At 43.0% G+C, this 27,883-nt stretch overlaps 1 protein-coding gene across 1 annotated transcript; it reads right to left on the bottom strand.

Moving 5' to 3' along the window:
- Positions 1-1,198: 1,198 nt before the first annotated feature.
- LOC308121157 (serine protease HTRA1A-like) lies at positions 1,199-26,849 on the bottom strand. Its single transcript, XM_080482256.1, has 9 exons — positions 26,033-26,849; positions 18,967-19,066; positions 18,180-18,384; positions 6,208-6,402; positions 6,085-6,117; positions 5,867-5,981; positions 5,308-5,365; positions 5,050-5,145; positions 1,199-1,920 (listed from the first exon to the last, which is right to left on the bottom strand). Exons 1-9 carry the CDS (start codon positions 26,499-26,501, stop codon positions 1,752-1,754), a joined length of 1,440 nt encoding a protein of 479 aa, XP_080338382.1. The 5' UTR covers positions 26,502-26,849; the 3' UTR covers positions 1,199-1,751.
- Positions 26,850-27,883: the final 1,034 nt, after the last annotated feature.

Raw genomic sequence — 27,883 nt, 5'->3', positions numbered from 1 at the left:
TAAGACCCAGAGGTGGTGAGGTAATAAGGCCCCTGTGTGACTGATGGTTGGGACTTCAGGTTTTGGCAGTTTTGTGACTTCATTAAGAGTCCAGTGCTCCACATGTGTTTTGTAATCTCTCTCTAAATGTTTCTTGGGCTTGGAACAAATGAGTCACGAATCGGTGTCTTCGCCAAGTGAGCTAAAAACAAATAAATTACATTTTTAATGCAACATCTGCCTGGCATGTTTGGATAGTTGCTTGTGTGAATCATGGCGAGAGTGCAACACTGGAACAATACCATAAGGTGGCAGCAACACTTACAGTCATGCTTAAAAAAAAAAAAAGAGAGACAAATCCATAGAAGGTATTGCAAATATAGACAGCTATGTACTTATTATCCAGTGTGTGATAATATTTGCTTAAAACAAATCTAAATATTGTTAAATGTTCATTAGATCCCTGAAATAACCTGTGACTGTGATGCATGCTTGTGGTCTGCGTAACAACATGGGAAAGCACTTTTCTGTAATATAGCTTCCATGTGGTGTATGTGAGCGGAAAAAAAAAAAAAAAAAAAAGATGGGGAAAGGATAAACATCCAGTGGAGCCAATGGTCTGCAATTCATGAACAAAAAACTGGGAAGTAAACCACATAATAGGAAAATAATCTCCCCTGTCTTTCACTCTTGTTATGCCGCTGCGTTACTCTCTCGTCACACTGTCCAGCATTGCGAACCTTTAGTTTGACCTACAATTTTTTTTAATCACTCACGGGTCTTGGTGGGAATTTCTTTTGCAATTTTGACATCTTTGTTTGGTCAAAGATCCATTTGTTTATCTTGAAGCTGGTTTAGTAGCTTGTGGTGGTTCATACAGTTCCCATGAGGTCTATGTCATCATCCTCATCCAAAATGTATGTGGTAAAAATTTGAGGGTATTCATGTGAGCCCCACATCTGTGGCCACTGCATTGTGGGTCGACTCTCAGCGTTGGCTCGTGCTGCAGAGCTCCTGGCCCAACATTCGAGCCCATACGGAGGCAGTATAAATCAAATCCAAACCAGATCCCAATTGGTTTTATGGGTGCATGAACAAAAGTCGAATGAACTCTTCACACACACACACAAAGAAAATGACGCAACACCGGGCTGTTTGCTCAACATCTGAATCCAAACGGACTGAAAAAGAGATAGAAACAAAGAACGACAGCCAAGATGCTGAGTGTCAAAAAACATTAAAGGCAAAACTTTTATTTTCTTCTCAGTATATATCACATACTCAACACAAATCATTCTACAGCACTTTAAAAAAAAAAGGGCTGGGGGGGGGGGGGGGGGGGGGGGGGGGGGTTAGAAAACAATTACACAAATCGGATTTGCTCAATGAACATTAAAATTGCCTAAAATTGCAGAACCAGGCCTGACCGAGCAAAAGTGAACATTTAAAAAAGACATAAGATAACAGGCTTGCAGAAGAAGACACTACGCCATTAAAAGTGTTACGCTTGGAACCAAACAGTAGTAGCATTAGTAAAAGCATTAAAGACTAAAAGTGAGAACAAACACTGAAAACAAGGGTACAGCACTGATTTTAGGGCGTCTGAACCGTCGTTCCTTTCAAGGCAAAGTTTTCCTGGGTGCGTGGCGTCGCCGGCCTTCGGCCACATGGAGAGGGTGTGTGTCAGTAGAGGCCCTCCCTCATCCATAAAAGGTCCACTGGTGATGAGTAAAACCTAGCTCCATCTCCTGGGCTGCGTGATTTATGGAGGGTCAAGGGTCAATCACCATGGGAACGACGGTGACGATGACATCCTCATTGCCGCGGCGCACAACTACCCTCAAAGTGTCGTCCCTCTTGATGGCAGCGCTGACGTCGGTCGCTGTTGAAATCCTCTGGCCATTGATTGAGATGATGACATCGTGCTCTTTGAGCCCGGCACTGGAGGACAGAAAAGAAAAGGCATGGCTGATGTAAGGAAGGTGCTTGTTGTGTGGATCTTAGCGAATCTGATATGAATTGTTACTGGAGTCTAAGGTCACACAGTGGTGTGGTGTAAGCACTCACTTCATTTCACTGAACTTATCTTTTAGCTTTATAGTAAATATGGTCACTGCTTAAGTCGCCTTAAAGCACTTCACACTGCGAGTCACATTCGTCCGTTCGCACACATTCGGACAACGATGGGGCGGCTGCGTCCAAGCAAACAATGCAGGATCTTTCGTGAGGATGTTTTCACGTATATACTGGGAAACATGGGGGAATCGGACTTGCAACCTTGCAAGTTGACAAAGACTCAGAGTGGCTCTGCTAAAGCTTTCAGAAAATTACATGTAATAAAGATTTTTAATCTTTTTATTTCATTTGCATGACAGACTCATCAGAAGGGCTAAAACACAGCTGAAATTGCTAAAGAAGCTGAAAATTCTAAAAGGGCTTAAAAGGTAATAAATAATAGAAGAAAAAACAAGTGAATAAGCAAAAAGAGTCAAAATAGCACAAAAAGGTCTAAACTAACTAAACCTGCTAAATGCACTAAAAACGGCTGACTTGGAGTTTAACATTTTAAATACTATCTACCACCCTAAACTGTTAATAAAACCTCATAAAAGTAACCTAAACACTTTTTTTTTTTTTTTATTACATAAAGTAATAATATAAAACAACTTTATAAACTTTGTGATCTTCATTTTGAATGGTAACAGTTTTTCACACAATCTTCCTTTCAGTGAATGTTGCAAACAAATCCATTTTGGTCATACAGATTGTCGACTCCCGGCCTAGTCCCTGTAGCTTTTTCTCCATGATGAATAAAGTTGTATGAAATGGTGGATAGATGTTTTTGTTTTTGTCGTTGTTTTTTGCAGCTAAGAATGTATGTGGGAGTTCGGGGTGATACAGGCTAATGAGGAGGGCATCCTGTCGACCCAGAAGGTTCAACATGAGTGGCTGCTGCAGATCGTTCTTTATCATCACTTCCTGCTTGCTCTGAACTGCATGAATGCAAAAATGCAACCAAAACCACAAGGACAACAGCTAAAGTCAAATGCAGACGTGCAACATGGCTTCAATGAGCAGACAAAGTTTGTTTTGTCAATAACTATTCTCAAAACGAGACCGAAACTACTGATGAGATTAATCAAAATGAATGGTTTTGGGATAATAAAAAAAAGAGCCTGAGACGTCTTATGGTATTCTTTCAATTATAAACCGACCAGTCACTCACACTCTCACATTAAAGCCTCGACAAATGAATTGGCTACTTAACTTTTAGCAACAGTTTAAAGGGATTCATGACCTTTTTTTGGATATGCAAACGAATGCCTTCAGTGGAAAGGAAAATCTTTTCCTTCATTGTGGTGTGAATAATTAAAAACATAACAATGATCCACACTCTTGTCCCTGGGCTCGTCGTCCTCCAATGACATGGAAATTTAGGATTAAGCCAAGGTTACATTATGTTAGCTTTGGAATAAAAATGTACACCTTCAGCAGACGTGAATGCAAAGTTCTTTTGACATTATGATGAAGTCATAGTATCATTGGACAGGCGAGCAGATGGTTTGTATTAGAGATTGGGTAAAATGACTAAATGTTTTGGTTTTATGACAATTTCTTACACAATGTAGGATTTAACAGTAATTCCCTCTAGATGTAAATGGAGATTATTAAATAATAAAAAAAAATTAAGTTGAACGAATTCCCTGCAATTAATTAACTGCAGATGAAAAGATGTGAAAGCATTCTGATGTTCTTGGTTCAATTCGTAGCCTTTTCTGAGTGAAGTGTGCACGTTTTCCAGCATGTGTGTGTCTCACACTTTAAATATCAGGTGTTTGAGGTTGATTGGTGACTACAAACTGCCCATACATGTGACTGTCTGTCTCTCGGTGTACCCTGCCTTCACTTATAAACCGCTTCCATTATACCTAAATCCCATAAAGTGACATATTAAATGGATAAGTGGACAGGCGGACGAAAGCCTTGGCATTTGATATTACCACCTTTACCTTGTGCTTAGCTCAGGATTGTTTACACATTTGTGAATACGATCTACCTCAGTATAACATCTGCTTGAAGACTTTTAATGATGGTGCCATAATGATTCAATGATGGTGCAAAGTGATGCATTGACTCGTCACTAAATAACAACACCAACGCAGAAAATCCCACACATTGTCAAAAGCAGACTCCGATCACAGTTGCGTTAATCGCAGCCAGATGTAAACACAGAACGCCACACCTTCACTCCGCTACGACTTCCAAAAACATCCGTAACAGTTCTGCCCGTCCCCCCCCCCCCCCCCCCCCCCATTACAACTCAGCTGCTCCAACACCTCACACGCTGTACAGGCAAATTGGAGGGTTGTGTACAGCAGGGTCCACTATTCCCAAGGCTCTAAACAAAAACAACACCGAGCTGGATCAGAGGTATGAAAGTGCGGCTCGGAAAAGAGCAAATATAAAAGGAGCCACCGGAAGGTTATTATGCAAAGAGCTGTGTGATTTTAAGCGGCGAGCAAACTCTTGACAAGGCCGCGGAACTGCGACCACTCCGGAGCGGGCTGGGTGAGCAGGCGCAGGAAAACCACAGCACAGCCAGTAACCTCCCTGCGTGAGGTTTGAAGGAAATAGCTGACCTCAGCGTCTCCCGCGCCCCTCTGCTGGAGCTGCGGTGGTGGCTGATTTGTGTGGGGGAGGTATTTCACGGGGCCGGGAACTCCAGGAACGTTGAAGTGAGCCATGAATCTACATCCTCGCTGCTTGCGTGTGTGTGTGTGTCCACACTTGACAGTTTAAAGCAGGGGAATAAAATTAAGAAAGGAAATGAAATATATGCTCTAATTTGCATAGTGCGAGTGAAGCGGAGGCCGTATGGAGAGTGGTGACAGTCTGGTGCGAATTAAATGCACGTGTGTAGCACCGAGCGCCAAAGACAATATCCCAAAGCACCAGAAGAGTCCAAGACGACTTCCATTTGCACTTCAGTGCAAACCATAAAGTAAAAATCTAGTTAATCTGTACAGAGCCAACGCGCTGGGAGCCACGCGGGAGTAATATGGTCCTTACGTTGCAGCTGGTGTCTTTGCGATGACCTCCATAACGTACGCTCCCGAGGTGATGTCGGGAAAGTCACGGTGTCGGGTCTTCAGCTCTTTGGCTAGCCTAGTGGTGGGAAAACAAATTAAACAACAAATCACACCGTTTTACCAGCAGAGGACAAAGACATGATGCAATTATATGTTCTTGTTTTGTTGTTTTTTTAAAAAGCACAATAAAGAGCGTCATACGGGGCATTGTGGGGATCTAATTTTATTGGAAACTTACGCTGAAGTGAGAGTCATCATCCTCACGCCAATATACTTCTTCTTTGCGTCCGTTCTCCCTGGAGGTGAGTAACAGCATAAGACAATCCGTCATCCTTTCAGTTCAGAGTGTGCCCATTTGCAAATCTGCCCACCACAGCTTCCAAGTTTTTAAAGTTTTTGACACCGAAATTAATAATAAAAAAAAAAAAAAAGCAAATTAGAAGGCACACATAAAATACAAATTGTTTAAAACGCTAAGTGAGGTTAAGAGTGAAAACCTGTGAAACAAAAATAAAGCTCTTTTTTTACTTTTTTTTTACTGTGTATTTTATTTGCAGCGCCAACATTTATTGGGTAATACTGGGCAGAGATTCACGAAACTGGGAATGTGGTGGGTATAACTCGTGCGAGCACACAGAGATGAAGAAATAACAACCGCAGCACTGGTATGCTGGATTTTATGCTCCTTTACTGCAAATGCAATCTGGGCCCATCGGTTTTACGTCGTTCGCGGGGGTCTTGGCGATTCGGAGCCATAAACCTAAAGTATTACAGGTTGTGTGAGTGAGTGCTCCTACCTCTGGACTGCCTGTCGTATGACTCGGCCAGAAACTCTCGAATCTTGTCTGAGGGAATGGCAAAAGAGATGCCAGCCGTCACCTTCAAGGTGTTGATCCCAATCACTTCTCCATCCTGAAAGAACAGGCCTCAGCTTAGTGGCGATATTATGAGATGGGCTTTACATGTCACAGTATTTGGAAAACTCTTTCTGCAACCACAAAAAAAAAATCCTTACCAGATTTACTAACGGCCCTCCTGAATTTCCGTACTGCGAGACAAAATAATACATTACTAATGATCTGTTTATGATGATAATAAAGTCAGTACATAGTTATACTACGAACACTGGCGTGTTTACATTGATGATGGCGTCAGTCTGAATGTAGTCCATGTCCGAGTTGCGCAGGCCCAGCTCTCTCCCGCCTCGCTGAGTGGTGCTGACGATCCCCGTCGTCACTGTGTTCTGCAGGGAAAACGGGCTGCCGATCGCAACCACAAACTCCCCCGGCCTCAGGTCTGACGAACGGCCCAGCAGCGACACTGGAAGTTTGTTCTGCAGTACAACAGTTCACAAAACCAACATATTTACTGCTAAAATAAGGAATTGCGCATTGAGAATCGTTGTAATCTTTAAAGCTGTAGTCCACTGAGTTCTTTGTGGAGTTTGCATGTTTTAGTTGTGTGCGTGTTCATGAGTTTTTCTAAGGTTTGCATGTAGTCGAGGTTGATTGATGATGTTAAATTGCCAGAAAGTGTGAATATGTTTGCCCTCTGATGTCCAGGGTGTATCCCGCCTTGTCCTATTGTCAGTTTGGAATAGCTGTGTAGTGTAGTGTAGTGGAGAAGATCGATGGATGTCCACTTTGTGAGCTTAAACCGTAATCCTAGCAATAATCCCCAGAATGTAAATATATAAATGTAAATTAGCAATATCGCCTTGTCATATCCTTGTCATAGCTGTAGTATTGAAGATTTTTTGTTTAATTGGACACATATTGCATGTGAGTTGACAAGAAAATACTGACATGTTAGAAAATTTACAAATTACAAAAACAACATTTGATGTCTTACTAAAGTTGAATAAATTAATAAAAACATAAAACAATCAATAATCAAGTGCTAAACAGGATCATTATTGCATGATTATGTAAATAGCAAGAAATTGTTTTTTACATATTACAATAAAACAAAAAAAGGGTTTTCAGCTCTTCAACAAGCAGAGCTCTAAAAGAAAATAAAATTTTGTGCTGCTTTCACTGCAATCCTTCTGCTGAGCTTTAAAGACTTCTCATGATTGTGTTTTACAAGCGGACAGTCAAGAAAGTAATTACAGCTAAACCACAAGTCTTCTAAACACAACCCACTCAACGCTGCACGACTGCGCTCCCACACAAAACAATCACTACTTTCCCACCGCAGGGCAAAGTGACATATATGCCAAGCGACTCAGCTTCAAATACTAATAATCACCATCAAAAGCTTCATTGTAGAACTGAAAGAGCAGCCCGGGTGGAGAGGTTTTTACCTAATGACGAGTGTCTGCCAACAGACCGCAGATGCTGGAAAATTGACTGATATACAGTCAATAATGACTACTTTAGGCTCTGGTTAAGTCTGCTACACGGGGCAGTGGAAACCAGGCTACTGCACGTTTGCTTCCCCAGACAGACACAGAAAGGATATATTTATCCATCCACGGTGACAGTTTCCCTCTCTGAATGAAATAATCTGCGCTCCGGCAGTCCACAGCTGAGGCGCGCAAACCGCAAACGTCACGTTGAGCCTGTGCACACAGACTGCACCCAACGACCTGGCGGCACGCAAACACGACCTCAGAAAAAAAATACAAATAAAAAAACAAAAAAAACAGACTTGTCCCAAAGTGTTCCCACTCTGTATCCATTTTGTTTATACGAGGTTATAAATAGGAGCCAGAGGAGGCTTTAAGGTAACTGAGACAGCAGCACAAGTTGGCACACGCAGACAAAGGGATGCATGTGAAATATGCACACTCGGGTAAACACTCCCACATCGCAGGCCGATCACAGATTATGTTTGTTTTTTGTTTGTTTTTTTCATCATGAATCACTGCATCCTGCAACCCATGCATGCCGGCGTGTTTGCGTTGTAATGTAGACGACAATAAACAGATAGCAGACAGCCCTCAGATTCAGGGTCAGTGCGGTGAAGCTTGCTGGAGATGATCTTGACCTCCGAGGTGAAGTTATTATTAGGAGACAACTAATCTAGCTATGAGTGAGGGTAGGAGCCGTTCACCTTTCACCTTTACTTCACACGCATGTTCACACACAGATACACGAACATGTACACAACAAACACAAATGTCTGAGGCCATGTTCCTGACTCCTGTGGGTTTCTCTGGACATCGCACGGGTGTTAGAAAGTAAACATGGCCCATATGGACACACACACCGGCCAGACCAGTGCACGCATACACCAGGCAACATGGATTTGATACGCGCAAACAGACACCTGACACAGCACTAACAGTCTGTAGAATCACCCTTGCTCCCCTTCTCCAGTCACACTGTATGTGAGATAAGAGTAGAACCAGATGGAGAGAGTGGAGGCAACACACATACACACGTATGCGCTTGAGAGGGTGCGAGGACATCGGTTGGACGCAACTCACTGCCAAGACATTCGAAACTTGGCTACTGGTCCATCGCCGTGGTGACGATAACAGCGAGTGATACCGATGGAGACATGGTGACAGGCGCGATCAACAGGGGAAGGAACTAATGACCTTATTAGACGAACAAATGTAATGTTTGTTTGGTTTTTTGGTTTAATATGAATAAATACATCCTAAAGGAATCATTTGCCCCAGCCCATTTAGCCTTGGATTACAAGTTTCCATCACAATATGGTGAATTGTGTCACTCAGGGGTGTTTTCTATGTGATATGCAGGGATACATCATTTACCTACTGGACCCAGTCTGGACCTGCTGCAAATATCAACAATAATAACAGCCAACTCCCAAAGACTCTGACAGCCGGGTGAAAGACAGACGGGTACTAAAGTGACTCAACACCCCCACCCGATGTAAACAAGAGGCATGGCCTATATATTACATAACGGCCCGTTAATGTGAACGTTGTTTTCAGTCAGTTAATGAACTTTATGTGGCAGCGTTTGCTTTGGTTCCAACATGATTTTCACACTGCGTTCCTCACCACCATCAAACATAACTCCAAGCAAGTTAACAATACAATATGTAACATATACAGTACATTTGTGGATCTGTCAGTGTATTGTATGCAACAGTAAAAAACACAACAAGAGACATGAATGAGAGGCCACGGGAACTGTGACCTGGAGATTTGTGACTCAGCAGAAAGTGAATAAAGCCGAGTCCAAATGTTTGCAGTCACTCCCAGAGAAGAAGGAGTTGATAGAAGCTTCTTTCAAAGGGCCTCTTCTACTTTTATGTTTTGGACACATTTCAGAGTCTGTGTATTCTTCTTTAGCTTGAGAATACAACTTTATTTTACTTTTACTTTATTTTTGAGGGATTCATATATATGTGTGTGTGCAAAACTAGACTGTGGTCAATTCTTTAACGGCATGAAAGAGTCTGCTGCTCGTCTCCCTCTAACCCAGGTGTACACACACCCACACAAAGTCGCACTGCGTTTACAGAAAAACATGGACACAGTCACCATATTCAGACGTTGGTTGATAAGGGACTAGCGCCGGGGTGATAAGACAGAGCGAAGTCGGAGCACGTCGACTCTCAGACGTTGTGAAAGACCCCTCACGTACGTATCACTTACTAACCGTCACAAGTCAGCAAAGTGGAATGCCTGGTGGAAAATGGTTCGGCCTCTCCTGACCACCCAAGTGACTCAGCCTGCTATTTCAGACCGAGGTTACGACGCACTGCTACTTCCCAAAGACACTATAGCCACATTTAAAGGAAGGAGGCAAGGTGAAAGAGGGGAACAACAAACACCGCAAGCCACCGGCTGAGAGTCGGAGAATGCGAAACGAATGAGTCAAAGCCGGTTTTGTTTGATATTACCGTGATGCATGAAGCACACGCTCATGACCCGAGAAATATCTTTGGGTTTCAGATCTAAAAAAGCGTCCATTTGGAAACACAACCAAAACACAAATCATCATAACCACAGTGGAGGGTTCTCTTTTTTGTTCTGTTTTTTTCTCTCTCTCTCTAAAAAGCCTGGATGTGATGTGGTTTCTTGTTCTTGTTCTGTTAGAGACTCCTTGGTTGACTCACATGGTGATGCTGATTATGCGCGCCAATGTCACAGAGAAAGCTGTGTTTTCCACGTTTTTGAGTGTTTAGATAAGAGAGAGAAATGAGGCATCAGATTGAAGTAGGGGTTACGAAACTGCAAAGGAGCAGTCATGAGAGGAGATTTCCATCTCTATCTCGTGCCTCCTGCAAGCAGGACACTTTTTAAAAAAATAAAAAAAAATTTAACAAACACGGTGAAAGGACAATAAGACGAATAAGCCGGCAGAGTTGTAGCAGAGATTTATCATTGTTTAATGTTACAGCCGGCGTCGTTTGGAGCCTCGTTTAAAAGCCATTACACTAACTACCGTTTTATGACTAGACCAGGTGCAATTTTAACTCCAGTCAAGCTGGGATGGACCGGAGCTTAATAGTTTCTGAAGCACATGCGGACACACATATGAACACACTGAGAGAGGCGGGAGGCCGCCTGGGCGTGAACACACAAGCGCTGTAAATTAAAATCCACACACACCTGGAGCCACTTAGATATACAGCCTGACCACTTGACAAAAATACACACCGAATCCTTCGTCGGGTTCAACGCCCGACCTGCACTGTAAAGGAGATCAGACTGCAGTCACTTAAGCTCTCCAGTTTCTCACAAGTAGGCGAGTTCAAAAAGACGACTCCTCTTTCTCAATTCTGGGTCAAATAATATATAGACGCACTGAGGTATAGGGTTTTACTGGTGCAGTCTGAAATGCAGATAAAAACGAGGCATGAATCAACATGCTTAGGCAGCAGTATAAGATCAAGTTATGGGATCAGCAGATCAAGCGGAAGGGTTGGGAAGAAAGGATGCTGGGAGTGTGTTTGTCTCCGGGGCTAAGTGCCTGTCTGGCTTGTGCAAGACGAAATGGCGTTCGGCTAAATACTCTATGATTTTAAATAAAATGACACGAGGAGATGGTATTTAGCATCATAATAACTGCATGAAGAATCGAGCCGTTGCTGGTATTGTAGGTGTCCAAATCACGCTGGGTAAAACCATATCCTCGCTGACATCAGTGCGGAAACCACTATGGGTTCCATATGTTGTTGTGAGGGTTGCTTTGGCTTCTATAAGAGCAAACATATGTCCATGGGTTTCATGTGCGTGCTCCGCTCGTGGACATTTCTCGCAAGACGCCACAAAACTTTGAACTGCACTAATCACAATAATGAGAGAAGAGGATGTTCAACGTGTCCATTTGCAAGACGTCCCACAGCATAGAGCAGGAAGTGGCTCATACGATATGCTGCCTGAAAGTGTCCACTGTGAGGCCTGGTGACCTTTTCTACTACAAAAGTGTGGCACTGCTCTGTTGTGAACAACGTGGTTGGTTTGGATGCAGAAATGCATTTTAGGGAAATTACTATATTAAGTCTTTATAAGGCACATATTGAGATACTTAATTGTTTCCACCATCCACTGAGTGGCCTTTTGTACATATGCAACATTTTTATAGGTGTGCAAATAAACATGTTTATGCCACTTATACAGGATCAACATTTTCACTGGATTTGTGTAAAACCTTTCACAATCCTGTGGTCTTCGCCAACACAATATTATCCTACAATAAAATATGTTGTTTTCAGGGGGGGAAAATAGTGTTCTGTTGTCATTAACAATTCATTCATGGTTATTTTAAAGAAACAAGTCGAAGTGCAGATGATACACATTTCTGAAAAAGGCTCATATAATTGTATGAAATCAATAAATGTGAGAATTTTCATCCTTTCATTCATTCATTGATGCAAATTAAAATGTGCAGAAAGAACAATTATGTTGTTTAAACTTTTTATCTTTTTCTTTCATTATTATCACCTCCACCACTTTGAAAAGACTTCTTCCTTTGAAAATAAATGTTTTGTGAGGATGTCTCCTATATTCCATGAGATCTCTGTTTTCAATAAGTTGTATATGTCTATAGCAGTGGTCGAGACTGTTCTTTATGCACTTTCGTGGGTTTAAAAGAACGATCCATAAAAGTTCATCATACTGTAGTTATGATTGTCTGACAATCACTATGCAACAAATCATCAATAGGGTAAAACCAATCTGTTCCATGGTGATCTAGAGTTCACTCATGTTCACTATTAGTGGGTATACAATCCAACACTTGCCGAAATCTGCTTTACATTGATTTTGCAGGATCAGAAATGAGCGTTGCTATGAATATTTGGCTGCCACAAGCAAAAGTTTTCCTGTTTCTGACACCTCTTGCCGTGAGCCGTGAGGCCTTCACGGTCTGCATCCATATGGTAAATCAAGTTCGGGTGAGATTTTGCCGTTTACTCTCTTTGTTGACAGCTTTATGGTCGTGCCCTTGTTTCATTGGAAACTTTGCCGTCGTCTGTCATGTGCATCGAGCGCGACTTCAAGTACAAACCCAAACAGTTTCCTTCAGGCTGCACCCTGTGTGATGGGGCCTGGATGAGACAAAATGGGGCAAAAATGTGCACCTAGGTAAGTGTGTGTGTGTGTGTGTGTGTGTGTGTGTGTGTGTGTGTGTGTGTGTGTGTGTGTGTGTGTGTGTGTGTGTGTGTGTGTGTGTGTGTGTGTGTGTGTGTGTGTGTGTGTGTGTGTGTGTGTGTCTGTGTGTGTGTCTGTGTGTCTGTGTGCCCATTTTCCTGAAGCATGGGAACCATTTTCGTTCCAGTGACGAGGGAGAGTGAGAAAGGATGGGTCAGGAAGAGAGCAGGAAGTGATTCATTTCCCCTCTGCCTGTCTCTGAAGGACGCCACACTTCCAACAGAGTGTGCAGCAGCGTATTACTGCAGTGAGGCGCCTCAGACCCATCTATATGTGTACGTACATGTCACACACACACACACATGCATACTCATTTGAATAACTGATTGCAAGTCTGTATTGTTTACCACTACTTTCCACCAAGGGACCATGGGTGAAATGGGCTCAGCTGCCCCCGGAAACATTTACGCAGCATTGCTGATAAACAGGCAGATAAATGCAGGAACACATGACTGCATGAGGGCAAAGTCTCCACTTTTCTCTCTGCATATAAACACAGACACACACACACACTCCAATAATAGCTCAGACATAAAACCAAGCTAATTTCCCTGGGAGAATGGTTTCAGACTCTTAGTGCTCAGCGATGAGTAATCCACACAGTGCCATTATGAAAGGGGACCGTCTGGGAAACACGAGGTCGAAACTGCAGCCACAACACAAAACTTGTAAATCTTTTATTTTAGGTTTATGCTAATGACTCGTTAAGTGGTACAGTCAGTTGTTTACCCACCTTGTCTTTTTTTTTTTTTTTTAAACACTCCTTTCTTTCCATTGTGTCATACATGATGGAGGATCCTCCAATCCACATTTACAGGAATCTTTCATGGAGACAGCTCCACGTTTCAAGACAGACGCGAGACTCATTTGTCTGCATACGTCAAGTCGTAACTACAGCTAGTTAACTCCAACGTTTAGGAGCAAGACGAGGGGAATAAAAGAAGATTTAGACACTGTTGTGGGTGCAGTGCTAAATACTTTGAAAAGAGTTTGACTGAAAGATTGAGCTGATGTAACTTGCACAGCTCCAGCTGCGAGTGTGTCATTTAGATAGATACACAGATGAGGACACTCGACACACTCCTTAATTTTTACGACAACTATCTAATTGATTATGGATGCTTTATTGAGCTGAACATCTGTTAAACTTTGGATTCCATCAGAAAAAAAAAAAATACTATAATGATCCTTTAGCAGAGGCCATAGATTAAAAAGTTGAGCAAGCATTACATCATCCTCATCTTTCCTTGATTTGATTCTTGATTTCTGCGCCGATGTCGATTCGCACAAATTATCACAGCTAGATGAGCAAGGATATGGGAGCTCATCAGAAACTACCAGACCCACCGGCTGTCCGATTCTATGATTTAATTGACACGTCGAATTGTGTGCAGGGTTTCGCTCTGGACGCTCTTCCAAGTCTGAGAGCATCAATATCCGTCAGCAAGCTAAAACAAAGGGCTTTCCAAATCATTACGCTTTCAAATCAGAGTCAGTCCTCCCAGGTAAAAGCAACAAGAAGAGCCGGGTTCTTTCTTTACCGTGTCGTTGCCACACCACACTCATTAGTCTATTTCGCTGACATAACCCCTCCAGACATATGGATCCATTTTCCAGGCCTTGACCATACAGTCCTACATTTCCCTGTTGCTCCTGCTTTCTCTTCATTCACCTCATACTCTCTACACAGGAACAAGTGAGCGCTGCTCCCCCCCCCCCCCCCCTTTTCCCTTCCCCTCTGAAGTTCCAGCTGCTGGAGTCAGACTAATGCGTTCCCCAGAGCTGAGGGGCAGACCACAGCCCCAGGAGCGGACGGGGCTTTGCTACCAATAAACTCTAGTTTCACATCGAGAAAAAAAAAAAAAAAAAAAAAAAAAAGAGAAAGAAGACAGGAACGAGTCAGTACAGTGAGGGGAAAATTTTGCATCAAGCTTTCTCGCTCGTAAACAGTTGGTCCGTTGTGCACTTTTTATCAATTGTCTCTGGCTGGTTGTGGAGAGCTGATGGTAGAACAGCAATCAGCATTCATCTCACTGAACATCATGGGGTCCAAAAGGATGTCACGGATGGACAGAGAGAAGACGAGAAGAGAAAGGAGATATTCAATACGGGTTGTGTTGATTTCAGGACAGAAAAAGTAAATCTGGAAGGGTAAAAAGAGACAACCAATCTGTGAGCTTAAACGTTTAGATCTACGCCTGCAACAAACAAATAATCTGTTCATTTAGAGCGACAAGAGTCCGACACTTTAAGCAATAGAACTCCGCCGTCTAATGTCTGGCAGTTCTTTAGTATCACTGTGTGTTTGAAGGTGTTTAGGAGCTACTAGTGATTAGTAGTACTGGTACTGGTAGGTTAGTACTATGTGAGATCACCATAATGACCAGTACATGGACACAAAGCTCGATTTCTCTGCTTTCTGGTCTTACATGTTTACATAATAAAAGGATAAATAGGTTCAATGCCGATCAGAATTTTGGGGTTAAAAATCTACATATTTGAAAATCCCTATTTTGTGATTTGTCAAAAAAAATAAAAAAAATAAATACTATACAGCATCATGAAAATGTGAATACTTTTTGATCCTGGTGTTTTCTTCAATCAAAAGGCAATTGATCAAAAGAGGAACTTACTTCCGATCCTTTTTGACACACTGCCCTTTCAATTCATTCTTCTTCAAGCAGATTGTGTTTGAACACAGTGAATAATGCTTTCCAATTTTAATTCAGCTGCTAACAGCTTTGATTGAAAAATACTGTCTCGCCTTAATGATCCCCGCTACGAGGGCTTTTTATCTGCCGTTATCCTCACATTATGAAGACGTGTGTGTTGACTGAGACTTTTTGGAGCCCTGGAGGACTCGACATCACTCCGTTATCTACACCGTCGACAAACTGCGCTGGAGTAAAAGGATTAATGTTTTAAAGTCAGACGCGCCGCTATTACTCAGCAGGTACTGAAATTAAATATCCTGTAGCAAATAGTATTAGAAGGCTATAATTACCCTTTTAAATCTAATCCAAAAGGAGAACCGTGCTGGTCGTCCTTCCTTCTCATTAGAACTCCCTGATCCTTTAATTTCCACGTGTATTAACTCTCACTAGTTTTCAGTATCACACACATGATAACTACACCACATTATCGCAGACGCCGCTTCCAAGCTCAGTCGTGGAGTCTTTCGCAAAGCGGCCGCGGACTGACTCATGACCCGGATAACTCCACACAATGACTGACACACTAAATGGAAGAAGTGCATCGCGGTGTTGAATGTGTTTCCTACCGGCATGACACCCGAGATGCATATAGCTTTCATCTAATTACAGCTATCTGGCTTTATTACAGTCACCTGTTGTTTACCAGTCGGATGGAGAGAAATGCTTTGGATGCATCTCAGCTGAAAGGCCGCGGGAGACTTCTGTCACAATGACGTACACTGATATGTTACTAAAACCGCTCGTTCATGACTTTGACGACGCAGGCTGTACACACGGAGCATGCAGAGCAGCCAAACCGGGTACAGGACCCCCTAATGAGGATCAGCCTGTCATCGACAGACGGAGCAGCGTCTATTAAAGGATGAGCAAACACAAAGCATCTGTCACCGCTCTTTTCTGGACCCTCTTGTCGGCATTGTCGTCGGGACAAAAACCTAAATGGTACGAGCTCTTCGGAATCGCGAGTCTTTGTGATGCACCTTGTGTTTTGCGGCCGTGAACATCTTTTCAGCTGTGTCACCCAGCCATGAGAGCGAGCTCCATAATGCACGCCGCTCCGCCGTGACTCGCAATCAATAGGCCCTGGCTCCTTGCCCACGCGTTCCTCCACATGACTGGCTATGATTAACGTGCAATGTGGAACCCTCCAGTCCGGCAGACAAGACAAATAAAACGAACAGGGCAAACAGGGACGAGCGGAGAGACGGGAAGGAAAACGCAACAAAGAAAATGTGACATGGAGCAAAATGTTCGCCCTCAAGTCTCAACACTGGCTTTCTAGCCGGCCACAGGTTTTTACCTGCTCATGCTGGGTAATTGCCTCTGCGAGCTTCTCATGACGAGAGTTGCTTAATATCTGTCAGATGTTTTTGGCAGCTTGTTGTCTGAACACCAACAGGATCTGGAGACTGACTGCCAGCCAGCTGTCTTTTAAAGGCCCATCTGGTAGCACCTGCAGTCTCATTTTACTTGCGCTCTGGATAATCTGCTAGACTTGGAGCAATTTTCATGCCAGACTTAAATCCCTTAACCCTCTATTTAAACCACAACAGTTTTACGGAAGTATTTTTTTTCTTCCAAGAAAAAACACTGTTTTGATGTTGTTGCACTGGCGAAGAGAGCAGTGCACTTTGAAAACCTTTGACAGTTTTCAAAGTAAATCTGTAGATGTATCCTGTGTTGAGGTGAATTAGTTCGTTGGAATCCGACGACCAACATTATTCTATCCAACTGTTCAGGTAATATTTCTTCACGTGAAATAGAATTTGTTACTGTAATGAGTGAACGTCACCCACTTCACGCTCAGGAGCCAAAAACAGCAGAGCAAACAGACAGAAACAATCATTTGGGGGAAATTTACCATATAGGACATCTGCTTAACTAAAAAAACAATCACCTCTCAACTTGACAAATTCAACCCTGGAGGTAGTTTCTCAGAAGTTTTGTCAAACAGTTCTTTTTTTCGTTTCAAGTCTTGAAATTTATAAAAATGAGATAAATTTTCTCTTAATTTCTTTAAGATGCCATGCAATGCAGTTGCTCCACCCTATACCTTACTAAAGAGGTAAAGAAAGTACCGTATGCCTCACCACATGCTTTGGGTGGATGAAAAACCTACTATCAAGTTTATTACTAGTTTCAACCTCATTTTCAAGTTCAATGCATTGATCGGATGCAAATGTTCGCTGGTCAGGAAGAGCAGCTGCTGGTCTGAGGTTCGATTTTTCATGTTTTGTCCAAATCTCACACAAGCAGCGTCAACTATTTGTTGTTTAGCGACACTGGCCATAACTCACCATCATTAGTCTCAAAAGAAATGTGAGGAAAGTTAGCGAATGTATTCAGTTGTTTGATAAAGGGATAAAATAATTGGGCAACGTTTTGGAAAGTACTTCTCCGGCCAACACATAGATGATGTTTTGTTTTTTTGTTGTTGTCGTTGTTGGCTTACTAACTATGTGGATAAAGCCAGGATACAATTAACTTAGATGTGCATAAAGGTTGGAAACAGCAAGCCTGGCTTTATCCCGATTGTTTCATCTTTACACAGATATGTGAAAATAACGATCAGTACTGCAAACAAAGATTTGCATGTTTGAATAACTTCCCGGCAAAGAGAGATTCAATGAAAGACGACTAATAAACTCCTCTGGAGCACTATATTTATATGGATGGGAGAGCGGGATTGATCTTCTTATCTCACTGTTGGAGAGAAAGTGAACGAGTTTCTGAAACAACCGGCTGAGATAAATACTAAAAAAGATTGAGGATACTCAAGTTCAAGGCACAGTGTCGTCGACATGTTTCTCTGACCGGTGCGTCGATCTTGATGAGAGCGATGTCCGATTTCTCGTCCACGTCTTTGATTTTGGCATCGTATGAGGCGCCGCTCTTCAGCTCCACTTTCACTCTGTGTTTATTGGCCACCACGTGCGCGTTGGTCACGATCTGGCCGTCCTCCGACACGACGAACCCAGAACCGCTGGCAACCGCCACCTCCCGTTTGGAATAGGTCATCCTGCGACGGGAAAGGGGAGGATAGTGGGAGCACGAGGGGATTAGAGTACTGCAATTATGCCTCTTCTATGTCAACAAGCGCCTCCTTTTAGAACAACAAAACAAACCCAAGCATGATGTAACAGTTGCGTACGTCTTGAAAGCAGCTGAGCGTAAAGCACGAGGGCCTTCATGGGTCATGAGAGAAGAGGTAAGTATGTAAAGACCAAGATGAGCTGGAAAGATTAAAACGGGAGGGAGATCTAAGGGGAGGAAAGAGGGGAAAAGCTCGAGACAGAAAGGTGGATTTGAGAGAGCTGCAGGCATGCAGAGAGCCACTTTACGAGCCACGGCGACAGACAGACCAGAGACGGTCCAGGTGAGGAACCGACGTGTCGAAGAATGACAAGAGCCAAGATAAAAGAAGCGTAAAAGCATGTGAGATGATGAAAAGATAAGATGGTGAAGGACAAAAGTGGGGAGCGGGGCGCTCGACAAACTCTGCCGTGGCCTGGTTGAACACACAGGTGGGCTGTAAATTCAAGTCTCCACTTTACACACACACACACACACACACACACACACACACACACACGGCTCGTACTTGCGGAAAAGTTCAATGTGAACTACAGACGGAGCAATTTTCTCCACCACGTCGGCGATGAAGTTGTATTTGTGCCTCGGGCTGTCTGGGTTGTCCTGCGCTGGAAAAAAAAAACAAAAAACAATTGTGCAAAGACGTTAGAAAGCAAACATGACTCACACACACACACACACACACACACACATCCACACACCACACACACACACACACACACACACACACACACACACACACACACACACACACACACACACACACACACACACACACACACACACACACACACACACACACACACACACAGAAACAGAAACAGACACATGTACAGCATGTCAGACAAGCAAAACCAAACAAAAGATGTACAGAAATACTGCATGATGTAAGAACCCTGTGAGAACAGAAAACCAGCAAATTAAAAGTCCCCTTGGTCATAACAGAAGGCGGAAAAAAGAAAGATGACAGTTCATCTGCGGCTGCAAACTGTCTCGTTCAGGTCTGACACACACTCATCATCAAAACTCCACATTTAAATAAATACGTGCCTTTAACCTCGTTTCACCCCCGTGCTTGAGGGTATAAACAGACTTGGAGACGTTAAACCATCAGCGGGTCCTCTATCGAGTATAATACCATTGAGATCACATGTATGAGGATTGCCAAACTCAGTGAATCACCCATCCAGGATTGGGCAAGTCAGGAAATGTTGACTGATTTACCTGGCAATTAAGATGTGCCCAGATGACAATTTAGCGCCAAAGCCGTGAATCAAAGACCTTCCCCTCTGGGCTCCTGCATGAGCAAACTTCTACTTTGCCACGTACCTTAGACTTTCTTCTTTTTTTGTTTTTTTTTGTCTCAAGATGGCAATTTTCAGTCTCTACTTTAGCCTAAAGGCAGAACTTGTGAAAGTCAAAGGCACCAGTAAGCCCCGGGATATCGCTGATTGCGGCAAAGAGTTTAGGAAGGAGGAGGAGACTATCCACTTGAGGTGCTGTTAAGCTCACACAAGCATGGAATGAGCACCGTGTTTCTATATCGCACACCTCTAAACGGGATCGTTCGCCATCCCACGAGAGGTAACTACTACATTTCACGCCATTCGATCTGACGGTTCGCGAGACGTTCGACTGAAAGAATGAACATCCAAGGAGAAAGTGAAGGCGTCACCGCAGTGAGCCGCTTTTATTATCTGGAGAGGATGAGCGTTTGTACAAAGTTGAATGATTTTTTCCCATCTAATAGTTTTTGACATATTTTAGGTTAAAGGGGTGGATCGATCGCTAAGACACAAACCGATAAAACCACTTTCCACTTCGATTTAAACAGGGTCTACCTTATCTCGGCTGCTTGATTTGCTCCATCGTGGGAAACACAGCATTGGAAGTTGGATGTTTGGATGCATATACATTAAATCAAGCTGTAAAACAATATTAAAAAAAAATATGCTTAAACATGGTAGTCATTTCCTCTATGCTATGGTGACACACTATATAATCTGCGCCGGTAGGATTATGGTATGAAAAGGCAACCTGTGTTGTTTCTGGAGCATCGATTCGTGCTCACTTCCACTTTACTACATTTTCACGAGCAAGGACCCCTTGTTCACCGGAAAATTTATTGCGACCAACTCAGGGCAAACATGATGACGGTAGACTTATAGGCCCGGTGGTGACAATTCGACTCAGTTGTGAAATCGTGAATCAGACGTTGTGTGACATCACGGGGACTGGCTAAGCCATTGTTTCCTGATTTATAGACTAAGAAAGATTACTTTGCTGCTTTTTATTTTGACTTATGGGCCAAACTAAAAAAAAAAAGCTTTCGCCTTTAATGCCAAATACAAATGTACTAATTCATCCTTTATTGAACAGCACAGATTAGAGGAGAAAGAGTAAAGATTTATAAAAGAGCCCTGAAAAGCCTCTAATCCATAATCCATCTACTGAACGCTCAGCCACATCTAGGTACACTGAAACAAACACATATTTAGATGTGTATAAACAGGGCGTGAAAGAAAGAAAGATGCCTCAGATCTTGAGGGCCGGTTTACAAATGTTTCAAGCAGAAATAAACAAGAAAAAAAGAAGGAGGCACAAACACATTTAATCAATTTGCCTCCAGCCAAAGAAACCTGCACTCAGTCGCTGCAGTGAACGGTCGGACTGTGAAGCATGAAGCTCGAATGACTTCAGAAGGTTCGACTCTGCCAATACTTCAAGTCAAAGCAAACAAAGGGAACTTCTATTTGTATTTAAGGCCATTAGGACACTGAAAACTTTTCCAGTCACAACCACATACAAGTTGTAACTGTACACTGGCTGTCTAGTACTTCAACTTTATCAGCTCTCAGGCTGTAAGTGTCTTGACCAGAAATATGGACAAAGGCTATTTTAGGGTAAGAAAACGTCATTTGTTTTCGGGATAATCAAGCACCCTTTAAAAGCAGCCAATAAAACTGAAGAGAGCCAAAAAACCGAAAACTAATGCAAGATCTGCGAAACAGTTCCGTTTGAGCTACCGCTTTGACATTTTAGAATGGAAGGGCAAATATTAGGTTGAAAACGAGCCAGCACTTCATCAACAGCAGCTTGGCTGTATAACAGTGACAGAAGCAACACTCTTTGGAGGAAGTCCTTTGGGATGTAGGTATGAACTACAAGAAGATCTGAATTGCCATTTTCGTCTATAAACCAAGAACTGAACCCTGAGGGACGCCACAAGATTGACGCACATTTAGAGAGCAAGAATTGCATCCAGATACTGAAAAACCACGTTATTACCAGTCAGTATTATAAATAACTTTGAGTCTAATCTTTAGACCAACATGCTCGTGAGCATGAACGCAACTTTTCATATTGTTTATGATCGTTAGACTGGAATCTATTCAGGAGTTGTGGATCTCCTTTATATTTCACATGGATCTAATTAACACAGACCCATCAATATTATGCATTTGACACTAAAGATTAGTTAGATTTTTCTTCCCCCAACATTTGAAACTGAAAAGGATTCCTGAAAAGAAATGTACAGTAGAAGTCGTTTCTTTCCTGCACAACAGTAAATTAATGCTGGAAAAGTGAGTTCAATAAAAAGTATATATGGAGTTTTGCAGACTCAGCCAAAGATAACAGATTTTTAACTGCATGGTGACTTATGAAGAGGAAAAAATTAGCTAGCTGTGGCCCGATTCACTCACATGGAAGACACAGAGAATTGCATTCATTCCAAATGGAAGCGCATAATAAAAGTTAAGCATCCGTTAAGAATGATCAGATGTCTAAATGATTGCTCCTGGAGTGGGTCCAAGCATTTAATGTGATGTGGGGGGAAAAACCATCCAAACACAACAATTAAAAAAAAAAAAAAAGACAGTTCATATAAAAGCACCCTCTCTTTTTTCTCAGCATATCTTTCAAGCACACATAAACTGAAAAGTCCCCATGCCACATGCCCATTACCTCTCCCTAGTCTACACATTGACTTTAACCACAAGGGTCCCCACTCAAATCGCAGCTCCTTTTCTTCCTCAGTTTTCCCATACATGGTACTTGCTGTTTTATTGGCGCCTGTAGACGGAAGCAACTTTTTTCCCCATAAAGGAAAAAGCTTGAGATATGAAAAAAAAAAAATCATAAGTAGATGTGATGCTGCTCCTCTGCATGCACTGACTCTCTCGCTCCGCGTTGCCGGGCACAGGGAGTCCCTCTAGAGCCCAAGGCTTTTCAGAAGAAAGAAAAATCCTTTAATGATTCTTTACAATGGCCAGCATAAAGAAATGAGGTGACTGAGGGGAGAAAAAAAAGAGACAAATAAAATGCAAATCCAGGTGTTTCTTTTTTATTCTTCACTGGCCTGAGGGAGGAAACTAAGCTTCTCGGGTTTTGCTGAGCTTGGAGAGCCATGACAGGCACTGTGTCTTACGGAATAATTTCCAATAGGTCATGCTGGCTGAGCACACACTCATCAGCTATGACTGTTGGGACTAAAACGTATGCATTAATCTGTTTCAGTTTGTTTTCCACGGTTACAAAGACATTAGTCATGATTTGCATGTATTTATGATAATTCACAGGACTGGCAACATTTCAATGTAATCCAATGTGTAAGTTGTTAGTGACTCATTCTTATTTCACAGATTTGATTCACTTTCATCATATTCAAGACAAACTAACTTTAATAATGTTACTGGGATGTAATTTAATAATGCAGCTACAGCATGAGCAGAAAAAATAAGAACTCGATTTTTGATTTTTTGGATCAGATGTTCAGCAAACATTCACCACATCTGGCAAGATTTTTTTTAAGTTTTTTTAATCCAGAATTGCTTTAAGGGATAATGGAAAAGGAGGAAACATAAAGTACACGAAGCTTGAAGAAGTCCCCGGATTCTTCCTTCTTACTGTTGTGAATTGGGGAAAATCAGTGTGAGAGGAAAACTTGGTTGAGCAGGAAGGAAAATTGAAGAAGGCAGAGACTTCCAGTCATCGTGAACAGGAAGGAGAATAAACGAGGAAAACAGACAGGCAGACATTCGGAAAGCCAAAGGGGAGACAGACTGATAGATCGACACCCAAAATGTCAAAGACACGTGCGCCGTGGCGATGTTTTAATATTATGAAAAGGCTGAGACAAGTTGAGGAAGAATGTGCACACTCAGCGAATATCACGAGGCGGAGTCACCGAGTCCACTCTGCAACATCGCCTTGTAATGTAATAAGAGCTGCGTAGAGTCGATAGCCTGCTGCAGGACCGGAGAGGCTTTTCAACTAGATTGGAGTCTGAGCAATTTATCAAGCACTGCGGGGAGCAAGTCTGTCACTGTTATTTGTCTCAATCCAACTCTTAGAAAATTACTTTCTCTCAGAAGCACCTAAATTCATCTCTGAGTGTGGGGGCCCTATTAAATGGGCATGGAAGCCTCGCAACCTGACTCATCCAACAACAGTGTCCCGTGTCAGAATCAATACACTGAACTGCCTAAAAACCCCAACATTTTCAACAAATGTCATGGCAAGATTTTGACCTGGATTCCTTCCCCAAATCACATTACTGCCATAATCAACGTCGTTACTGTGCACACGCAGAATGACCTCATGCAAAGTGTACGGGCATGTGTTTTCTTAACATGAGGCCAGGTTGAAGGGAGGGTCAGGGGGTTTGAGTTTCTTTTCAATGTCAACTCCTGAAACAAACACGCAGATATAGTTTATTTAACGCAGAAAGATCCTGCAGACAGCAGCGAGAACGGGACAAAAAAAAAAAAAAAAAAAAAAAGGGGGGGGGGGACACGTTTCACTTCCAGCAAGGCGCCTCGGAAAATCGATTGCACTCACCGCAGTCTCACTCGCTTTCAGACATGTTTAGCTGCATGTGAATGACTTAACTGGTAAAGGTGGCTTACGTGACAGACAAACAATGGCGGCATTGCAGTCTGCCCCACAAACTGCAACCACCTCACGGTTTAGCTTTTTTTTTCTTTTCTTTTTTTTGATGCACATGTAAACCTTTCCTCAAATGATGGGTTCTAATTTCGCGTTTTCCTCGGTGTCTCCTGCCTGTTTCTGAATTGTCTTCAACAGAGGACCAACCGCGGCTTTGAGTCGGCGCCAGGAATTCCTTCATGTTGCTGTTTCGTGTGATTTATGAGCAACAACAGAAACACAGAGCAGCAGAGAGACACTGAGAGAGAGAGACAGAAGAGAGAGGAGGGAGCTGAGGGGTTTGTGGCAGGAGGTGGGGTGGGGGGTCGGGGGGGTAGGTTTCCAAGCCTTGAGCTAAGTTATAGCTCTTTGAGGTAACAGGTGTTGGAGCTCTTCATTTGGAAGCTTCTTAGGCGTACTTGCGTTGCCCACCTCAGATGGACAGATGTAAAAGACTCTGGAAAAGCTGAGGAATGAAACGATGCCTTTACCTCCCGCAGCCCCACAGGTTTAAATCTGCCACTTTTCATTCCTGTATGATCCGCGGGATGCTTCATGGTGGACACACACACATACGTTTGTCCGTGATGATGAAGGGAAACAGTGATGATAATGTACAGAATGTGCTTTTCACAGGCGGGCCGAGCCGTCTGACCGAGCAGCAGCAGTGGAGACTTGATGTCTGTTTATAATCCAAATACGCTGATTGGAGTGAAATACTTGTCGAATGAGACGCTGCCCATGTACAGAAACACTCACATACACCAATCATTATGAATATCCCAAACTTACTATTACATATCAGGCTATACTTATCCGGCTCTGGAAATTCCTTTCTCTCCAGCTAATGCAGATTTGCCTGGCGTGGACTTCATTGAAAATCCGAAGGCTCGCACCGAGGGCTCTACATCAGAGGGGAACTCATGACTTCATTCAGTCAGGCCAAAGTAAAAAAAACGCTTCTTTGATCAAATCTAATTGTAATGCAGGAACAAGAGGGAAACCCACTAGAATGGGGGCTCTTGTTGTCCCGAACACATGGGGATTGTGTGCCACGCAACTCTATAAGTTACATCATCTGTGTCAACTTTAAACCACAAGATCAAAAGGCCACGGTCAAGGGAGAGTTTAGGGGAAATAAGGAGAAACAGACTTTCTACCTTTTATTTGTAAAGGTTTATAACACTTTGTTTAAAAAAAACTATCTGGAATATTGTGGGACATGGGGAATTAAGTAAGGTTTATTGAATGAATAAAGAGTGGTATGAGTAGTTTTGATTTCTGCATTTCGAAAACCTAAAAGGAACAGGTCAAGATTCAAGTTTGGAAGAAGTTTCACCTCTTGGCCAAAAGGCTTGTTGGAGCCCAATAGCTATACAGTGTTACAGTTCCCGAATTGGACTGTCGGCATTCATCAGAGGAATAGAATAACAGGTCAACACTGCACTCTCAGGCTGGTCTGAAGCTGATGAAGACTTTCAGATGAAAGGTAAAATGGTTTTCAAACTTTAAGACTGGAAATGGGTTCATCTTGAAGAGAAATATAGACTCTTCTTACAATCAACAAAACTCACTCCTATCCATACAATATGCCAGTTATTGTATTGTTGTTGGGGCATTTGATCTACAAACAACGTGTGTGTTACCTTTCCCGCAGGCTCCCCGCTGAATGAAGAGAACAGGTGGCTGCTGCAGCTTCTGCGCACGGCGGCTGACCCGCTTCAGCTCGCAGATATTCCGGTAGGACACCCCGTCGCTGCCACACACCGGCTCGGTGGCTTTGCACGCGCAGATCCCGCTCTTGCCTCTCCTCCTCACCGTGGCGGAGTGTCCCACCCCGCCGGAGACGGAGCACTCCAGCCCCTCTGCGCACACCGGATCCCCGAGCTTCCCTCCGCTGCCGCCGGTGCACGCCTCGCCCTCGCCGGACGCGCACACCGAGCAACAGTTGCAGGCGTCCAGGGCTTGTCCGGACTGGCAGGTCGCTGGGAGCCGAGGACACATCGACTTGTCACAGCGAGAGGGACACCCGACGACATACCGGCCGGAGATCTGCGCATCTCCCGGCACGGACGCGACAGCGACAATCGCGCACAAAAACAGCGAAGTAAACATGATCAAAACGACAAAAACAACTCAAGTTTTAGGTGATCGAGGTTTAAAGAAGTTGCAGAAAAAGTTTGACTCTCGGCTTGCAGTGTTACGGGATGAGAGATCTCAGTTCTGAAGGGGGGAAGTCATTCCAGCTGGAGAGGCATTTAACTGAAACTCCACTGCGCGCAACCAATTACGCGCCTGTACGTTTTCCCTGGCAGGACATCACAGAAAGGCAACACTCACTCCGGACATTCACAACAAGCCCGGCCATTGGTGCGCTCAAGTGACGTGAGGAACGGAAGACTGTGGATGGATGGATGGATGGATGGATGGATGGATGGATGGATGGATGGATGATTGTGCCTCCTGAAACTTGACGTTGGAAACGTGTATTGACTGGACTCAGAAAGTTACCAGTTACCAGAAAAAAACTCAATCTGAATGTTTAAATCCTCAGACAAGAAACATGGTTTTACTGTTGAGGAAGCGTTACTACGACATAATTATTTGTAAACAAGAAGCAAGTCAAACTGGGTCTTTTTTTTTTTTTTTAAATCTATTTAGTTTTTGTTGTATATAGAATGACCAGTTAAACTTCGATGCAAATTTTGGGGCTGTTGGAGGAAACCAGGGTACTTATGGGGAACCAGGCACACACAGGGAGAACATGGAAACTCCAGAACCTTCTCACAATGAGGTGAAATTCAACTACTCCTGCGTGGAGCTATATACAGAATTTACCCAGGGATTAATAAAGTATTTGTATTCTATTGTAACTACACCATTCAGTTTTGCATTAAGTTCCTCTGCATATTCTGTTTCTCTAGAAAATCATATATGTATTTTATTTTATGTTTTATGAAAGTGGTGCTATAATTGTTTCACTGTGGCACAAAGTTCCATGGAAATACTCCAGAATAGTAGGTTCTCCTTCCTGTTGCTTCTCTCAGGAGGGTTGACGTGGTCAAGGTCCCTTTAGAAAAGCAGTGAACCTCAGGGATCATTCCAGAGCTTTCACTTGTATTCATATAAAAGCTGATTTAATTACTTCCATAGAAATTAAGTGCGGAAAAGAGAAAATAATTAGTGGTAGGTTGCAGAAGCCATGCAGCCCAGATGTTTTACATGCTACACAGCCCTCCACGCACCCCGTGGGCCTACTTCCTTATGGTTTATTTTTTTTTATCTTTTGTTTTTACTACTCCCTTATGGACCGCAACACGGGCCTTAAGTCCAATTAGAAAAATCAGTGGAGGGAAAGAAAAGGTTGGCCTTGAAGGAGTTAAAACAGCCTCTATAACCAACCTATTTGACTCTAACTGAAAGGCTAAATGTGAATTCTGTTAATCTGCTTCATTATAAGGCGGGAGCACACACAGACGCATACACACGCACACACA

The sequence above is a fragment of the Lipophrys pholis genome (genome assembly GCF_963383615.2).
Source record: "Lipophrys pholis genome assembly, chromosome: 15".
In the NCBI taxonomy this organism is placed as follows: Eukaryota; Metazoa; Chordata; class Actinopteri; order Blenniiformes; family Blenniidae; genus Lipophrys; species Lipophrys pholis.
This window is presented reverse-complemented; position numbering and strand designations above follow the sequence as displayed.

Bases quoted from the DNA above. Each gene is read 5' to 3' on its own strand.
- LOC308121157 (XM_080482256.1), bottom strand. From the start codon at position 26,501: ATGTTTACTTCGCTGTTTTTGTGCGCGATTGTCGCTGTCGCGTCCGTG. The intron at 6,118-6,207 runs GTAAACACGCCA...TTTGTCTCGCAG, and splicing joins AGACTGACGCCATCATCAAT to TACGGAAATTCAGGAGGGCC. The intron at 5,982-6,084 runs GTAAGGATTTTT...CTGTTCTTTCAG, and splicing joins GAGGGCCGTTAGTAAATCTG to GATGGAGAAGTGATTGGGAT.